Below are 13,001 nucleotides of genomic sequence, written 5' to 3' on the forward strand. Positions count from 1 at the left end.
ATTTTGATCTTATTTTGGCGTACGATGTTAAGTTTGGGTCCATACCTAATTTCTGCCACACTAATTTCCATTTTTCCCAGCAGATTTTGTCAAATAATGAATTCTTATCCCAAAAGTTGGGATCTTTTGGTTTTGTCAAACACTAGATTCCTATAGTTATTGACTATTTTGTCCTGCAATCATAACCTCTTCTACTGATTAATCTATTTCTTAGCCAATAAGTTTTGGTGACCACTGCTTTATAATATAGTTTTAGATCAGGTAGCTCTAGGCCACCTTTATTTGATTTTTTTTTTTCTTTTGAGGGAAGATAGTTTCCATCCTTGATTATTCCTTGATGTTCTTATGGGTTTCAGTTTTCTAAGTTTCATTTCATAACTGTGGAAACCAAATTCCCATCCATTTCTCACACTAGTTAGTATGAAGTACATGTAATTTTAACCTCTGTTTTTGACATTTACTACTTTGGGGACTTTAGGAAAGTTACTTAATCTCTTTGTGCCTGGGTAAAATTCTTTAGGATTATATAATATAGATATGTTGCTAATTTATATTAGTGGGTGAATTTTTCAGACTAGAATTTCCCTCTTCCACTGAAATCACCTGACCAAATTCAGTCTTCATCCTCCTTCCCCAGATTTGATTTCATTCAAGTTCAGCACATGATAGAAAAGCGAATCTACACCAGAAAAAAATTACTTATGTTAAGTGACTGACTAAATCAGCTTTGCAGTCTATTATTGTGTTTACTCCTTAGACATACATTTTTTGCCACATCATTATTTTTGAAAAGGCATCTTAGTATATTTCCAACCTTCCATATTCCAAATGCAATTTTTTTCATATTTATAAATGTGTCATAGTTAAAATTAGATTGGGAACATAATCCAATTGAGTTTTGCTTTATAGCTAGCTCCATTTGTAGAAGATTGAGATAGTTTTTCAATCATTTATCATTATGGTGGTTGGATCTTAAAATGACAAAAGGATTGAACAGATACATTTTTCAGGCTTGAATGAAGTGAAATATAAAAGCTATCTCACAAGATGGAGATAGCGTTCTAAAAATTGAGTGAAGATTGGCTGTGCCCCAGGCCCAATTTTTTTTTTCTCCAGAAATCATGTGGTTTACAAAGAATGTGATCATATAGCTCTTTTCTTTGTGAGACTAAGTTAGGCCACCTTGGCATTAAAACTCCCATATAAGGTAATTCGGTCATCCTAAAGATGTTGTTAGGTTAGAAGTTTTTCCTCATTTATGACTTAGAATGTGAGGTCATTTGTCCAGACTAATCACAGCAAAGGTTCAGCCTATAGGGAATGTTACCCTAGATCTGCATATAATCATTCTTTGTTTCCTATACCTCACCTCTCCTTGATAGGAGGGAGATGTCCTTTCTTGCAAGATTATAATAAAATTTCTTTCTGCTTTTATCTTTAGAAATCTCCTTGATTTATTTGAGCAGGTGGTCTTTGTCCCATACAAGCTTCATTTAGCCTGGAAGACTATTCTGTCCTATCTATTTGTAAGATACTGCTAATTCAGGGCTTCACCAACCTCCAGCAACCATTAGATTTTCAAAAACAAATCACATTTGACTTTGAACATCATTCCTTAAAAGCAGAGGAATTGTTACCCAGGTGTGCTACTACAATATGAGAAATAATTTCTTGCGCCATTTTTTCCAATGTTCAGAAATTCCTTTTGTAATCTTATATAAGACAAGTAAATGTTCTATGATTTTTATTTTGGAATAGTAATTCTCATCCCAATAATCTATAGAAGACATCATTAAAATATGTTCCAGATCTAGAATCACTAAGTGGAGCAAAACATAATTGGTTATTTTATTTTTCAGGTCAATTGTGTCCAAGCCGTACTCCATATATGGCATTTGTTCCTCCAAATATGGCATTTTTATCCTAGATAGAGTTCGGATGACTAAGTTTTAATATGAAAAGAATTGGACACTATGATTGATGAGGTCTTCAGTATTAGGTGTGGTTAGCAGAGGAATTGATCCCTGAGGCTGGCAGGGAGAAGGCTCTGGTAGAAATCAGTTTAGCTCCATAATTCTACCTTTGGGGAAGTGATCCAGCCTGAAATCCAAATTATGTCAGACTCCTGAGACTCACTCTCTGCAGAGGTCTGGAGCAGTCTAATTTTGCTATACTTTGTCAGAAATCTCAGTCAAGAGTAAAGTTAACTCTCAAGTTAAATTCTCTCTATAAAATCTATCCCATGGCTGCTGCCTTCCTTTGGGTCAGTCCACATGGAACTGTCTTTTCCCCTTTCCCCCTGCCACATGGTATCTCTCCTAATTCCACTATGCTTCACAACCCAATTTTTTCCTTCCTTATAGCTCCCTAACTCTTTTTGGGATGCTATGCCCCTTTCAGGATTTAACCTGCCAGTTAAGCGCAACCTCATGGGGTGTTTCCTTTCTCCTGGGAAGTGGCATGTTCCACTAGGAAACTTGTCCTTTCCATCATTAATTATTCAAATCCCTTTCTATGCTCTCCCACTCTATTTCACATTTACCACTCCTTTTATCTAATATATCCTTTCATTTTGTCTGTAACCAGTTCCCTAAATAAATCTACCTTTTGCCAAAAGAGAATGGCCATTGTGAATTCTTCACATGACCAAACCAAACTCTTGTATAATTTGGTGTCTCCATCACATTCATAATTTAGGTTCCTGGGCCACAACATTTGGTGCCAAACTCCATATCTTAAATCATAAATCATCACATCAATGATAAAATTATTTCTAATCATTTCACTGCAAAAATATCTAAATGAGAAAACTGGATAGTATTCTCAGGGAAAAGTAGAGTGCTCCCCCTGTTGGTTAAATGAAATAATAATTCTCGTATTGAATTTCAAACCTTATTGCTTTCTGTTAACTGCAAGAGGAGGGTGCTTTGTGTAAAATTGTCATTTAAGAAGTTCTTTTAGAATGACATTTTGTGATCTTTGGAAATTTGAGAAATTTTCCATTTTTCAGTCAAAGGTTTTCTTTCTTAAGTTACATTTCACCTGCTGTGAAGTTCTTTTTCTAAGAGCAGGATTCAATAAGACATCTAAATAAGAGATGAAACTAAAATTGGAGACTCCTCTTTGATATGATGTCCATTGGAGATATATCAAGAAGAAAGGTTGGTATTTTATCCACTAAACATGAACTTAGATTCCTTCAACATTTAAACATTTTCTAGGCAGAGTATTAAGAAAGGATGTGACTTAGCCAGGATCACACAATCAGTGTGTATCAAAGGCAGAGTTCAAACTGAAATCTTCTTAGTTTTAAAACCATCTATGTATCTACTATCACATGCAAATCAATGGATGATTTTAAGAAAAAGTTTGTCGTGCTATGGATCTATATAAGTTCATTTCTAAAGTTGATTTAAATCCATTGAAAATTTCAGCATGATTCAATATTTCATATTTTAAGATAATACTGTTTGAACCAGGGCAAAGGGAATCCAGGATTTTCACTAGCTCAATTATGGACAGGACTATGAATTCAGACAAGATTAGATTAGACAAAAGCTTTAATTATGAACATAAAGGTCAGATAAGACACTGCTTGTGCCAGGGATAGACTTACAAAGCTATGAAAGCCAAGGTAGGCCTGCAACATAAAGAGTAAATTAAAAGGATGTATCAAATGCAAATACCACTAGCAAAACTTCCAAAGAGAATCTACCAATTATATCTATCTGAGCAGATGTACAAATAATTTCCAAGTGGCAGAGATCCAGTAGGTGAGTGGAATGATAAACATGCCATATGTCATGATAGAACAGCTGCTCTTACTGTTTTCTCACAACCCCTAAATTGGGTCATTTTATAATATCTATCACTCTGTTTTACCACACATCCCTTTAAAAAATAATAAATTTGAAAGCTAAGTGACCAAGGGAAGATCATTAACTTCCTTTTGTTCCAATTTCCTCATCTATAATATGAGGACAATAATAAGACCTACCTGGTTGGGTTGTGAGGGACAAATGAGTTAATAATTGCAGAGCATTGAACATATAGTAAGTATTAGATAAATATTAGCTATTATTATTTCCCTTTTGAATTGGATTTAAGTGAGGGAGGGCAGTGCAAGTTAATCTGCCTCACTTTCCCCTCCAGAGCCATCTGGGTTCTGTTGTAAGACATAGATCAAGACAACTGGAGAGACTTAGAAACTTATAGAGTATGAGTATTCTGTATGGTGACATCAATTAAAAATAATTTTCTTAATTTTTTAATATGTATCAATACAATTGGATTAGTAGTATGTATTAGTTTTGAAACAATGCTTTTGTTGAGGCAGAAGACAAGCCAACAATATTAGAGTGCCCAGGTTGGTGTTATGGGTATGGCAAAAGAATTCACAAACTCAGTTTGGCTCCAAGTTAAGGGGCAAAGATTTATTATGCTCCTAACAGTGGGCTAAATTCCAAAAAGCATTTAGCAAAGAATCAGAAACAAAAAAGATAATTTATAGGAAAAAAGAAAGATCAGATACTTCAAGTTACTGATATGTTAATTTTATGGCTTTTAAGTAGAATTGAGTAATGGCAGAGGTGGAGTTGTACCCATTATTGAATTCTATGGCTTTTAAGTAGAATTAAGAAGTGGTCTTAAAGATTAGTAGTATTGAATTCTAGGGCTTACAAGTGAAGTTACAGGTACCCCATCTTTGACATCTATGGTTTAGAGGTGGAGTTGCACCCTGCTAATGAATTCCATGGCTTAGATTGTCTCAGAAACTTTGTTATTATTGACCAACAGTTTTACTATCTGACAGCCAGCATTATTTGTGGCGCTTCCAAGGCTGGATAAACTTAGGCTTATTGCTACATTCTCCCTAGGAGCTATACCACATCATTTTCACCACCATCACCATCAGCACCACCACTACCATCATCATCACTGCCATTTTTAAAAATAAGATTTAGGACAAGTTGTAAATTTGCTATGATTATTTTACTATTTAATAATAGTAATAGAAATATTATATATTTCCAAGTCAATATTAAGCTAATAGGAGAAGTAGGATCAAAGTGTTTTAATCATTAAAGTAAGTCTGAAAAAATTATGAGTGTTAGTATCATCATCACCAGTAAAAACAAATCTCATTGAGTAACTATTATACCTAGACTTATTCATTTGGTGGCTAATTGTTGTTAATTAGTGTCATTAAATTCTAGATTTTCTTTAGAAAGGGAAATTAAAAGTTTTGTCTTTTTCTCTTTTACTTTTTCTCTTAAAATATATCTTCTTAGTTTTCAAACACAAAAGATAAAAGAAATAACCAAATAAGCCAATAGTTGAATCTTTATTGGAACTCAAGTATAGCACTCAAGTATAAACTCAAATAGGAAAACTAATTTTTGCTTGTAATAAAGGCAATATTTGAAATGGTTTTTTAAAATTATATATATATATTTTTTTCTTTTTATATTTATGCCTATGACATAGGAGGGTAGATCAAAACTACTCCAAAAACAATCTCAGAAGAAAGTCAGCAAATGAAGGAGAAATTACAGTGGGTCATCTTTCCATCACAACATGGAAACAGGTAAGTGGCTAAGACAGTAACCAATTCTGATAGATGTTGGTATCATGGATATCAATTCCCAGAACTCCAACTTAGTCCAGAAACATTTGGAGTACCAGAGACAACTGTCAGTCTTCTTAACTAGTTCAGCAAGATCACAAAGAATACATTATGGAATGAAATTCAGGCCTGCAGTTCTAGGCAAGTAACATACCAAAAGTGGATCATAGACTCAACTGTGAGCCTTCTTAAACTTCCAGAAAGCTGAAAGGAGCTGGAACCAACTACTTTCTCCAGGAGTACCAATCAGAAGGCAAGTTTACAGCTATGGGGCCTAGAAACAAATTGGGGCCCCAGAGTCTGGAAATCTCAAGAATCAGAATAACCTCTTGTTCAAAACTCATGGGTATTTGCTGAAAACTTGCAGCTCTCTACTCAATGATTTCTTAATGTGTTTATGATTCTTAAACAACCTAGAACTCAGTAGTTTTGGATGAGTAAATGGAAGAATGAAATGAATATACCTTGTTAAAACAAGTGTCATTAGAAAACATTACTTAAAATTTTTAAATGATTGCTGAGATTTTAAATATGACATACTTTTCCATGAGATATCTTTTGTTTCCTGGGGTTTTTTTTTCTTCCTTCTAGTATTATAACCAATCCAGTACCTTTGCCTAACTGAGAAAAAAAATACAACACATTGACTTGGGAAATAAAACACTGATAAAATTATAATGGATGGAGAAAAAGGAAAAAATGTGTTTTGTCAGATTTTTGTACTTTGGGAACTGGTTTTTCTATTTTTCATGTTTTTGATTATTACATTGATTTGTTGGGACTGAGTGGGAATCAGTTGCTTTAAAAATAAATAAAATATTGCTGGGGTGGGAATAAAATTAAAGGGTTGCCAAAGAAGCAGGAAACAGGATAGGTCAGAACTGCATTCTTTGCAAAGTTTACAGAAGTTATCTGAGTCAGTTGTGAAAGCATTGGCCAATTTGAAATGTTGTAAATGAAAGATTATAAAAAACAAGGTCACTATTTACTTCCCCTCTTTTCCTCTTACTGCTCTCCTTTTTGAATAGGTTTAATTAAGTAGTCATTTTGTTGCAGTAAATAGGAGGTGGGGTTTATACAGAAGATTTCCTTTAACTGATTTTTGCACAATCTGTGAACTTGAAAATAATCCAACTAAGAACATGACTGTTTTTTTAATGACAAATCATAGTGGAGGTCACAACTTTAACAGTGAGAGGACAGAGAGAATTCTGTTCAAATTCTGGCAAGGAATAAGTGAAGATTTGTTAAGTTTTGTGATTTGATATTTGTTAGATGAGGGTTTTTTTGTTTTGGTTTGGTTTGGTTAGCTTTGCTCAAGTTTCTAGTAGGTGGAACATTTGGTGAGTGGACTTTATTCAGACAGGATTTTTTCAGCTTCTGCTTGAAACTTGATCTCAATTGGAGCAGTTAAAAGAGAATTTTACACAGTATCAGCAATATTTAGCTCCTAAATGTATCTTGCTTCCAGGTCTAAACAATGAAATTTCCAGTAAACATTGTTTTACTTCTATTTTGGACTATCTGTGCTGCACAAGGTAAGGGGTTCTTACCTTTTTGTTCCTTCTAAAGAAATTAAGAAACATTTATTAATACGCTTTACAGAGAAGTGCTAGGAGGAGAAGGACTAGGAAGATCAAATTATAGATTATAATTAAATTATTGTTCTATAATTCATGCACATATGGATATGCTAAAATTCTGTTAACTATTTCAGTAGCACATTTAAATGTTTCGTTTTATTATTGATTTCCAGGTAAATATTATAAAGATATTTTTAAGTAATTATTTTTTAATTACTATGTTTCTCAAAGAGTATACATTCTTGATTCATTAATTAAAATATTGCTGGAAAAATTTATTTTGCTGAGTTATTATTTTATTTTTCTAGGGTTTTTAAATGTAAATTACAGTAAAATTCACATTATAAGTACTGGATTGTTAGCTAACCTAGATGGTATCTATGTCTAGAAATCAATGTATTTCTTTTCAATTTCTAATTATCTTGGTTTTCTTTTTAAATAATTTCAAATTCATAGAAAGTTCAAGTTAACAGAAAATTCATCCTATCAATTAATTTCATTCCATAAATCGAATCCTTTCAATGAATTATTTTTAATATAAACTTTATGAAAATAATCTACTAAATGCAACATTCTAGTAAGAAAACAGAATGAGATATGCCTTTCTCATTGCAGTGAGAAAATTATTGAATAAATTTGGCTTATCACATATATTTTAAATGAGTTCTAGCATTTCATAACAAATTGGTGGGTTTACCTTTGAGTACTTTACTTTGATGGTGCATGTAAGATAAGTGATAACTAGTATTAATATTTGATGTATCTATTTCATTGAATTACTTTAAGCAGTTTTTGGTAATTTGAGGAGGAAGTCATGATGTAGTATGAAAAGTTCTGAATATGAAGTCAACAGAGATATGGATTCAAACCTTTCACTGACACTCATTAAATGTGTGACTGAACAATTTACATAATTACTTTGGGCTTCAATTGACTCATCTACAAAATTCGGACAATTATAACCTTAATATCTATCTTAGTGATGATCTAATAAGATAATATATGTAGGATGTTTTACAAATATTAAAGCACTATATAGATGTCAACTATTATTTTTCTTCTGATTATCAGAAATGTGCCATCTACATATTATTTTTATATGTATTTTTAAAAAATTCACTAATCCAGGTTAGAAACTCTTTATTTAAAGGTTGATTTAAAGGATTCAATGAACAAGCATGTATGTGTGAACGGGTAGGGGATGTATAAGTGGAAATTCTAGGCATAGGAAATAATAGTGGGGGAGGATAAATTAATATAGGGAAGCATTAGTCATCTTAAAGATGGGGTGGGGGGTGAGAAGCAGAATGAGGGATCTGGTAATTCAGTTTAGATAAGAAAGATAAGAGGATGTACAAAGCAAGCAGTAGCCACAAAGTATGGACTGGTAATGTGGTGCCAATTTTTGAAGTATCCTGAATGTAAGGTCTAAGGAGTTTGAACATTATCCATTTGTGTATTTCTTTATTTTAAAATGTTGCATTTCCTATCTATATATTTATTTATAAGGTAGGTGACAATGAGGAGATGTTATCATAAGTAGTAGGGGTAGGGAGCATAAAAGAACATCAAATAAATAGTACATATTAATTGATTACACATATGACATGAACAAAAGGGCCTACCACAGCTTTCAAAAATGGAAGGATGGCTCAACAACAACACAAAAACAAAGTTAAATATATTTACAATGACCCAGCTTGGCTCTAGAGAAAAGTTGCAAATGCTTACTTTTCTCCCTTCTTTGCCAAGAACTAAGACTACTCTTCAATTTCTCTTAAAACCTATAACCTAGGCAAAAAACAGATTTTACTTTTTGCCTTATTTATTGATTTATCTGTCTCAGCTCTCCTAATGGAATATAATCTCCTTGAGAACTAAAACCTTATTTATTGTCATCTTTGTATTTCTAGAACCTAATTTACTATTGTGTATAGAGTAGAACATATATATATATATATATATATATATATATATATATATATATATATATATGTAAAATTGAATTACATGGGACTCCTCTAAATTGTTGATGAGAAAAGTGAAACAACTGTACAGTTTTAAGGGCAGAGTCCTTTGGCAAATTATCAGAAATTTCTTAGGCATATCTAGTCCAAATTTTTGTGAATTGATCTGATAGATCTATCATGTATCCCATATTTTTCCACCTTATTTTACAAGAATGTCAAGTAAGAATTTGACTAACATTTTTGAAAAATGAAGATTATTTTAAAGTAAAGCTGTGGAACTCAAATACTTACGATTGCTCAGGACTGAGAACAATCTATATGAAGAGTTGAATAGAATAGATTATTGTTCTCTATTGCTTCCTGTTATGTTACTGTTATGCTATTAATTATGGTTCTTATCCATGTTCATAACAATTTCATGTAGTGTGCTGTGCTGCTACTTAAAGCCACATTTCTTCATCCTAGTCCTTCTCCACTTAAGAAATTTCATCCTACCAGCCCCCTTTTATCTTTGAACCTTTCTGTAAATTTTTTTTTTTTTTTTTTTACCTTTAATTCCAGACAAAAATATCTGGGTGATTCAGATAACCAGGTTTCTAGGATCAGATAGGTGAGGGTTCATTGTGATTTACTATACTTAAAAACACATTTTTGAAAACTGTTTTGCTTCAAATCAAGAAAAAATAATAAGCTCTGCACATTCTATTTTCCATAGTAAAACCTTTTGTCTCTATTCTCAATTTCCATGTCTGTCTTTGACTAATGTTCTGGGAAAATCTTATCCTTTATTCACCCTCTTCTCTTCCTTTATGTTTAGCTCCCATAAGTTCATTGATAGGCACTATAGCAAATTATAAATGGGCAAAAATTGGTTTCTGTTTTCTGCTTTCAGTACCTTTCTCCTACTGTTTTATAAATTTTTTTCTTTTCTTTTTCTTAATATTCTATGACTTCCCTGTTTGCCCCACATTGATGTTCCAGTCAAAGAAACAGCGTGGTATAATGGAAAGAACAGAAAATGAGGAAAGAGTCAGAAAGATATGATGGAATAAGTGTTGAACTTGGAGCTTGAGAATATGAATTAGAATAATGGCTCTGATTTTAACTTTCTATGTGATTTTGAGTGAGTCTCTACTTTTAGGGGAATCAGTTTTTTTTTATTTGTGAAATAAAGTGGTTGAACTAGATGTGGTATGTTTTGAATTAAACAAGACTCCTCTAAGATAGAATGTAGAATAAATATTTAGGAAAATGAGTTCTATGGTGCATTGTTAGAAATCTTAAGGAACATATTTGAATTAGATAATTAGATAGTTTTTAAAACTCTAAATTTATGGTTGTATGAACTGAGTTTGGGTTCTAGTTCTGCCATTTAGCAACTATGTGGCCACGTCATCTCTGTAATTTTCTGATAAATCCAAAATGGTTACTAGAAAAATATAATTCATATTGTTTTGGTCTAACACCAAAATCAAATTTTATTTTCCTCTGGAAAGATTTGTTGCTTTGGTATCCATCAAATATAGCCTTTATCTGATTGTTTGAAAGGAAATATCATTATGTAATAATGGAAAAATCATAATGAAAATCAGGGGTTCAATCCTACCTTTCACAATATTATGATTTCTTGGGCAAATACCCATAACCATTCTAGGCTTCAGTTTCTTCAAATGGGATCAAAACAATTTGATTTCTAAAGTACCTTTGAGGTCTAAAATCATATGTTATGGATGTTACTTTACATTTCTGAATTTTAGTTTTCTGTTCTGTAAAACAGGGACAGTAAAGCTTTCCTATAAAGCTCTTAAAGTTCAATGCAATTTAATAAACATTTTAAAGCATTTACAGCATGCAAAGCAATAGTAGACACTGGAGGTAAAAATACTGACTTGAAAAAGGAAAGTTGTTGGTCTTAAGAAGCTTGCTGAGAAGATAAATATGAAATACTTGCTTATATTTGTGTGACTTTAGTAGTATCCACGTTTTCACTTTGCAGTGGCAACTTCAAATTCGAGGTTTATTGCAGTAGAGAAAAAAAAAAAAACAACTGAGGCATAATATACTTGTTTGTGGAACAGTTGCGTATTTTACTAAGTGCTTCACTGATCTCGTTCACTGTCCTACTTTACAGAGCTTTCTATACATTTGTTGCATATTTCTTTTGTTTGCCTTTGAAACTCAAACTTTGTGTTGCAATTATGTCCCCAAAGAATAGTGCAAGTCCTTTGGACTCTAAGACCAAGTGTACAAAGTCAGTGACTCAGCTTAGTTAGAAAATAAAGGTGTTAGATATGTCTGCAACCACTATCTCCTAGAATTTGGTGTTAGCAAATTAATGATTCATTATACCAATAAAAAAAGGAGTAAAATATGTATAGTTGTAGATTTCATGCATATTGAAAAATGAATATTGTATGAAATCAACTTTTTTTAAAAATTTAGATGTTAGCAGAAAAAGTCACAGAATTCTAGGGAATTACTAGTGAAAAATGTTTTACATGTTAGCAATTTTATTTTGAGTACTATATTTTATGAGTTATTTCATGATTACTATGCTAGGAACAGTGCATATTATCAGAACTGAAGATTTTGTTATAAATAATTGTATTCAGAAAAGGATATTTTCAGCAATCTCTAGTAAAAAAAAATTACTTATTTTGGCCATGGAAACCCAATGTGTTATTTCCTATAGGTCTGATATATTAACATTTGCATTTCTGACTTTCATGCAAATTTCTTGGAGTGTTACTCCTAAAATTTGAGGATTGACTATATTTTCAGAAGGAAGATTCCATTACCACTTAGTGATTTAGGAAAGTGATTAAAAAGTGATATCTGAGCTAAACTTTCAAGTTAATTAAGTGAGTTTGGAAAAGCAATTCCTTTACATTTCCCTAATTGAATCACTCTCCCATTCACCACAAGGGCTTTTCAAATCGTTTAATCCCTCCCTAATCCTTTTATGGTACCTCTTCCCTTTATTTTCTTAATTGAAATTCTTATCTCATATTTCACCAAGAGCTATTCTCTTCTTCTACATCTCATATCACCCAAACGTCTTCCATATTTCACCCATCTTAAGTAATAAAGTGATACCCCTTGTTAAGGCAATCTGCTCTCCCATCTTCTCTAAAGATTGCTCCTTCCATCATCCCCATCTTGTCACTAATCTTAAATCTCTCTATTGACTGCCTTACTGCCTACAAAGTGTCTCCCACTTCCTCAACCCCCCCAAAAAAATACCCACTTGATACATTTACCTCTAACAGATAATGTCCTATATCTGTCATCTTTTTTGTTAGATAATATTTACAAAGTGCTTTAACACAGTACTAGGCACATAGTACTGCTTAATGTTTGCATGTTCACTTATACTTCTCCCTTCTGTAAACTCCTTAAGAAGACTTTCTACAAAAGGCATTCTTTTTTTCTAACTCTTCTTAGGTTTTCCACAATCTGGTTTTCATTTTTCATTATTCAACTGAAGATACTTTCTCCAAAATTATTAATGATCTTTTAATTGCCAAATCTAGGCCTTTAAAAAATAATCCCCAATCTTCTTGACTTATCTGTGTCCTTTGACATTGTCAATCATTCATCTTCCCCCAAAAAAAGATGGAGAGAGTACAGAAACTCAAGTTGAAGGAGAGTTTGTTAGCTTTAGAGCCAAGGATCTAGGAGATAATAATGAAATAGTAGGACTAAGATAATATATGGAAGTGAAGGAATCAGGTAGGATAGAAGAATCAGGAGAAGGAATAAAGATTTTTTTCCTCAGCACGTACCTTCCTTGTACAGAAATGAGGGACATAGGAAATGGAA

At 32.5% G+C, this 13,001-nt stretch overlaps 1 protein-coding gene across 2 annotated transcripts in view; it reads left to right on the top strand.

Moving 5' to 3' along the window:
• The first annotated feature begins 6,752 nt into the window (after positions 1–6,752).
• Positions 6,753–13,001, top strand: part of LOC141565525 (complement factor H-like) — a 106,537-nt gene continuing 100,288 nt past the window's right edge. The window contains exons 1-2 of one of the 2 annotated variants that reach the window (XM_074308663.1): positions 6,753–6,817; positions 7,098–7,164. In XM_074308663.1, coding sequence (XP_074164764.1) covers positions 7,107–7,164 — 58 coding nt within the window. In that variant the 5' untranslated portion in view covers positions 6,753–6,817; positions 7,098–7,106. Of the gene's footprint in view, positions 6,970–7,097; positions 7,165–13,001 lie in introns of both variants that reach the window. The other variant, XM_074308662.1, reaches the window with a different exon arrangement.

Source organism: Sminthopsis crassicaudata, chromosome 4, assembly GCF_048593235.1.
Source record: "Sminthopsis crassicaudata isolate SCR6 chromosome 4, ASM4859323v1, whole genome shotgun sequence".
NCBI classification, from domain to species: Eukaryota; Metazoa; Chordata; class Mammalia; order Dasyuromorphia; family Dasyuridae; genus Sminthopsis; species Sminthopsis crassicaudata.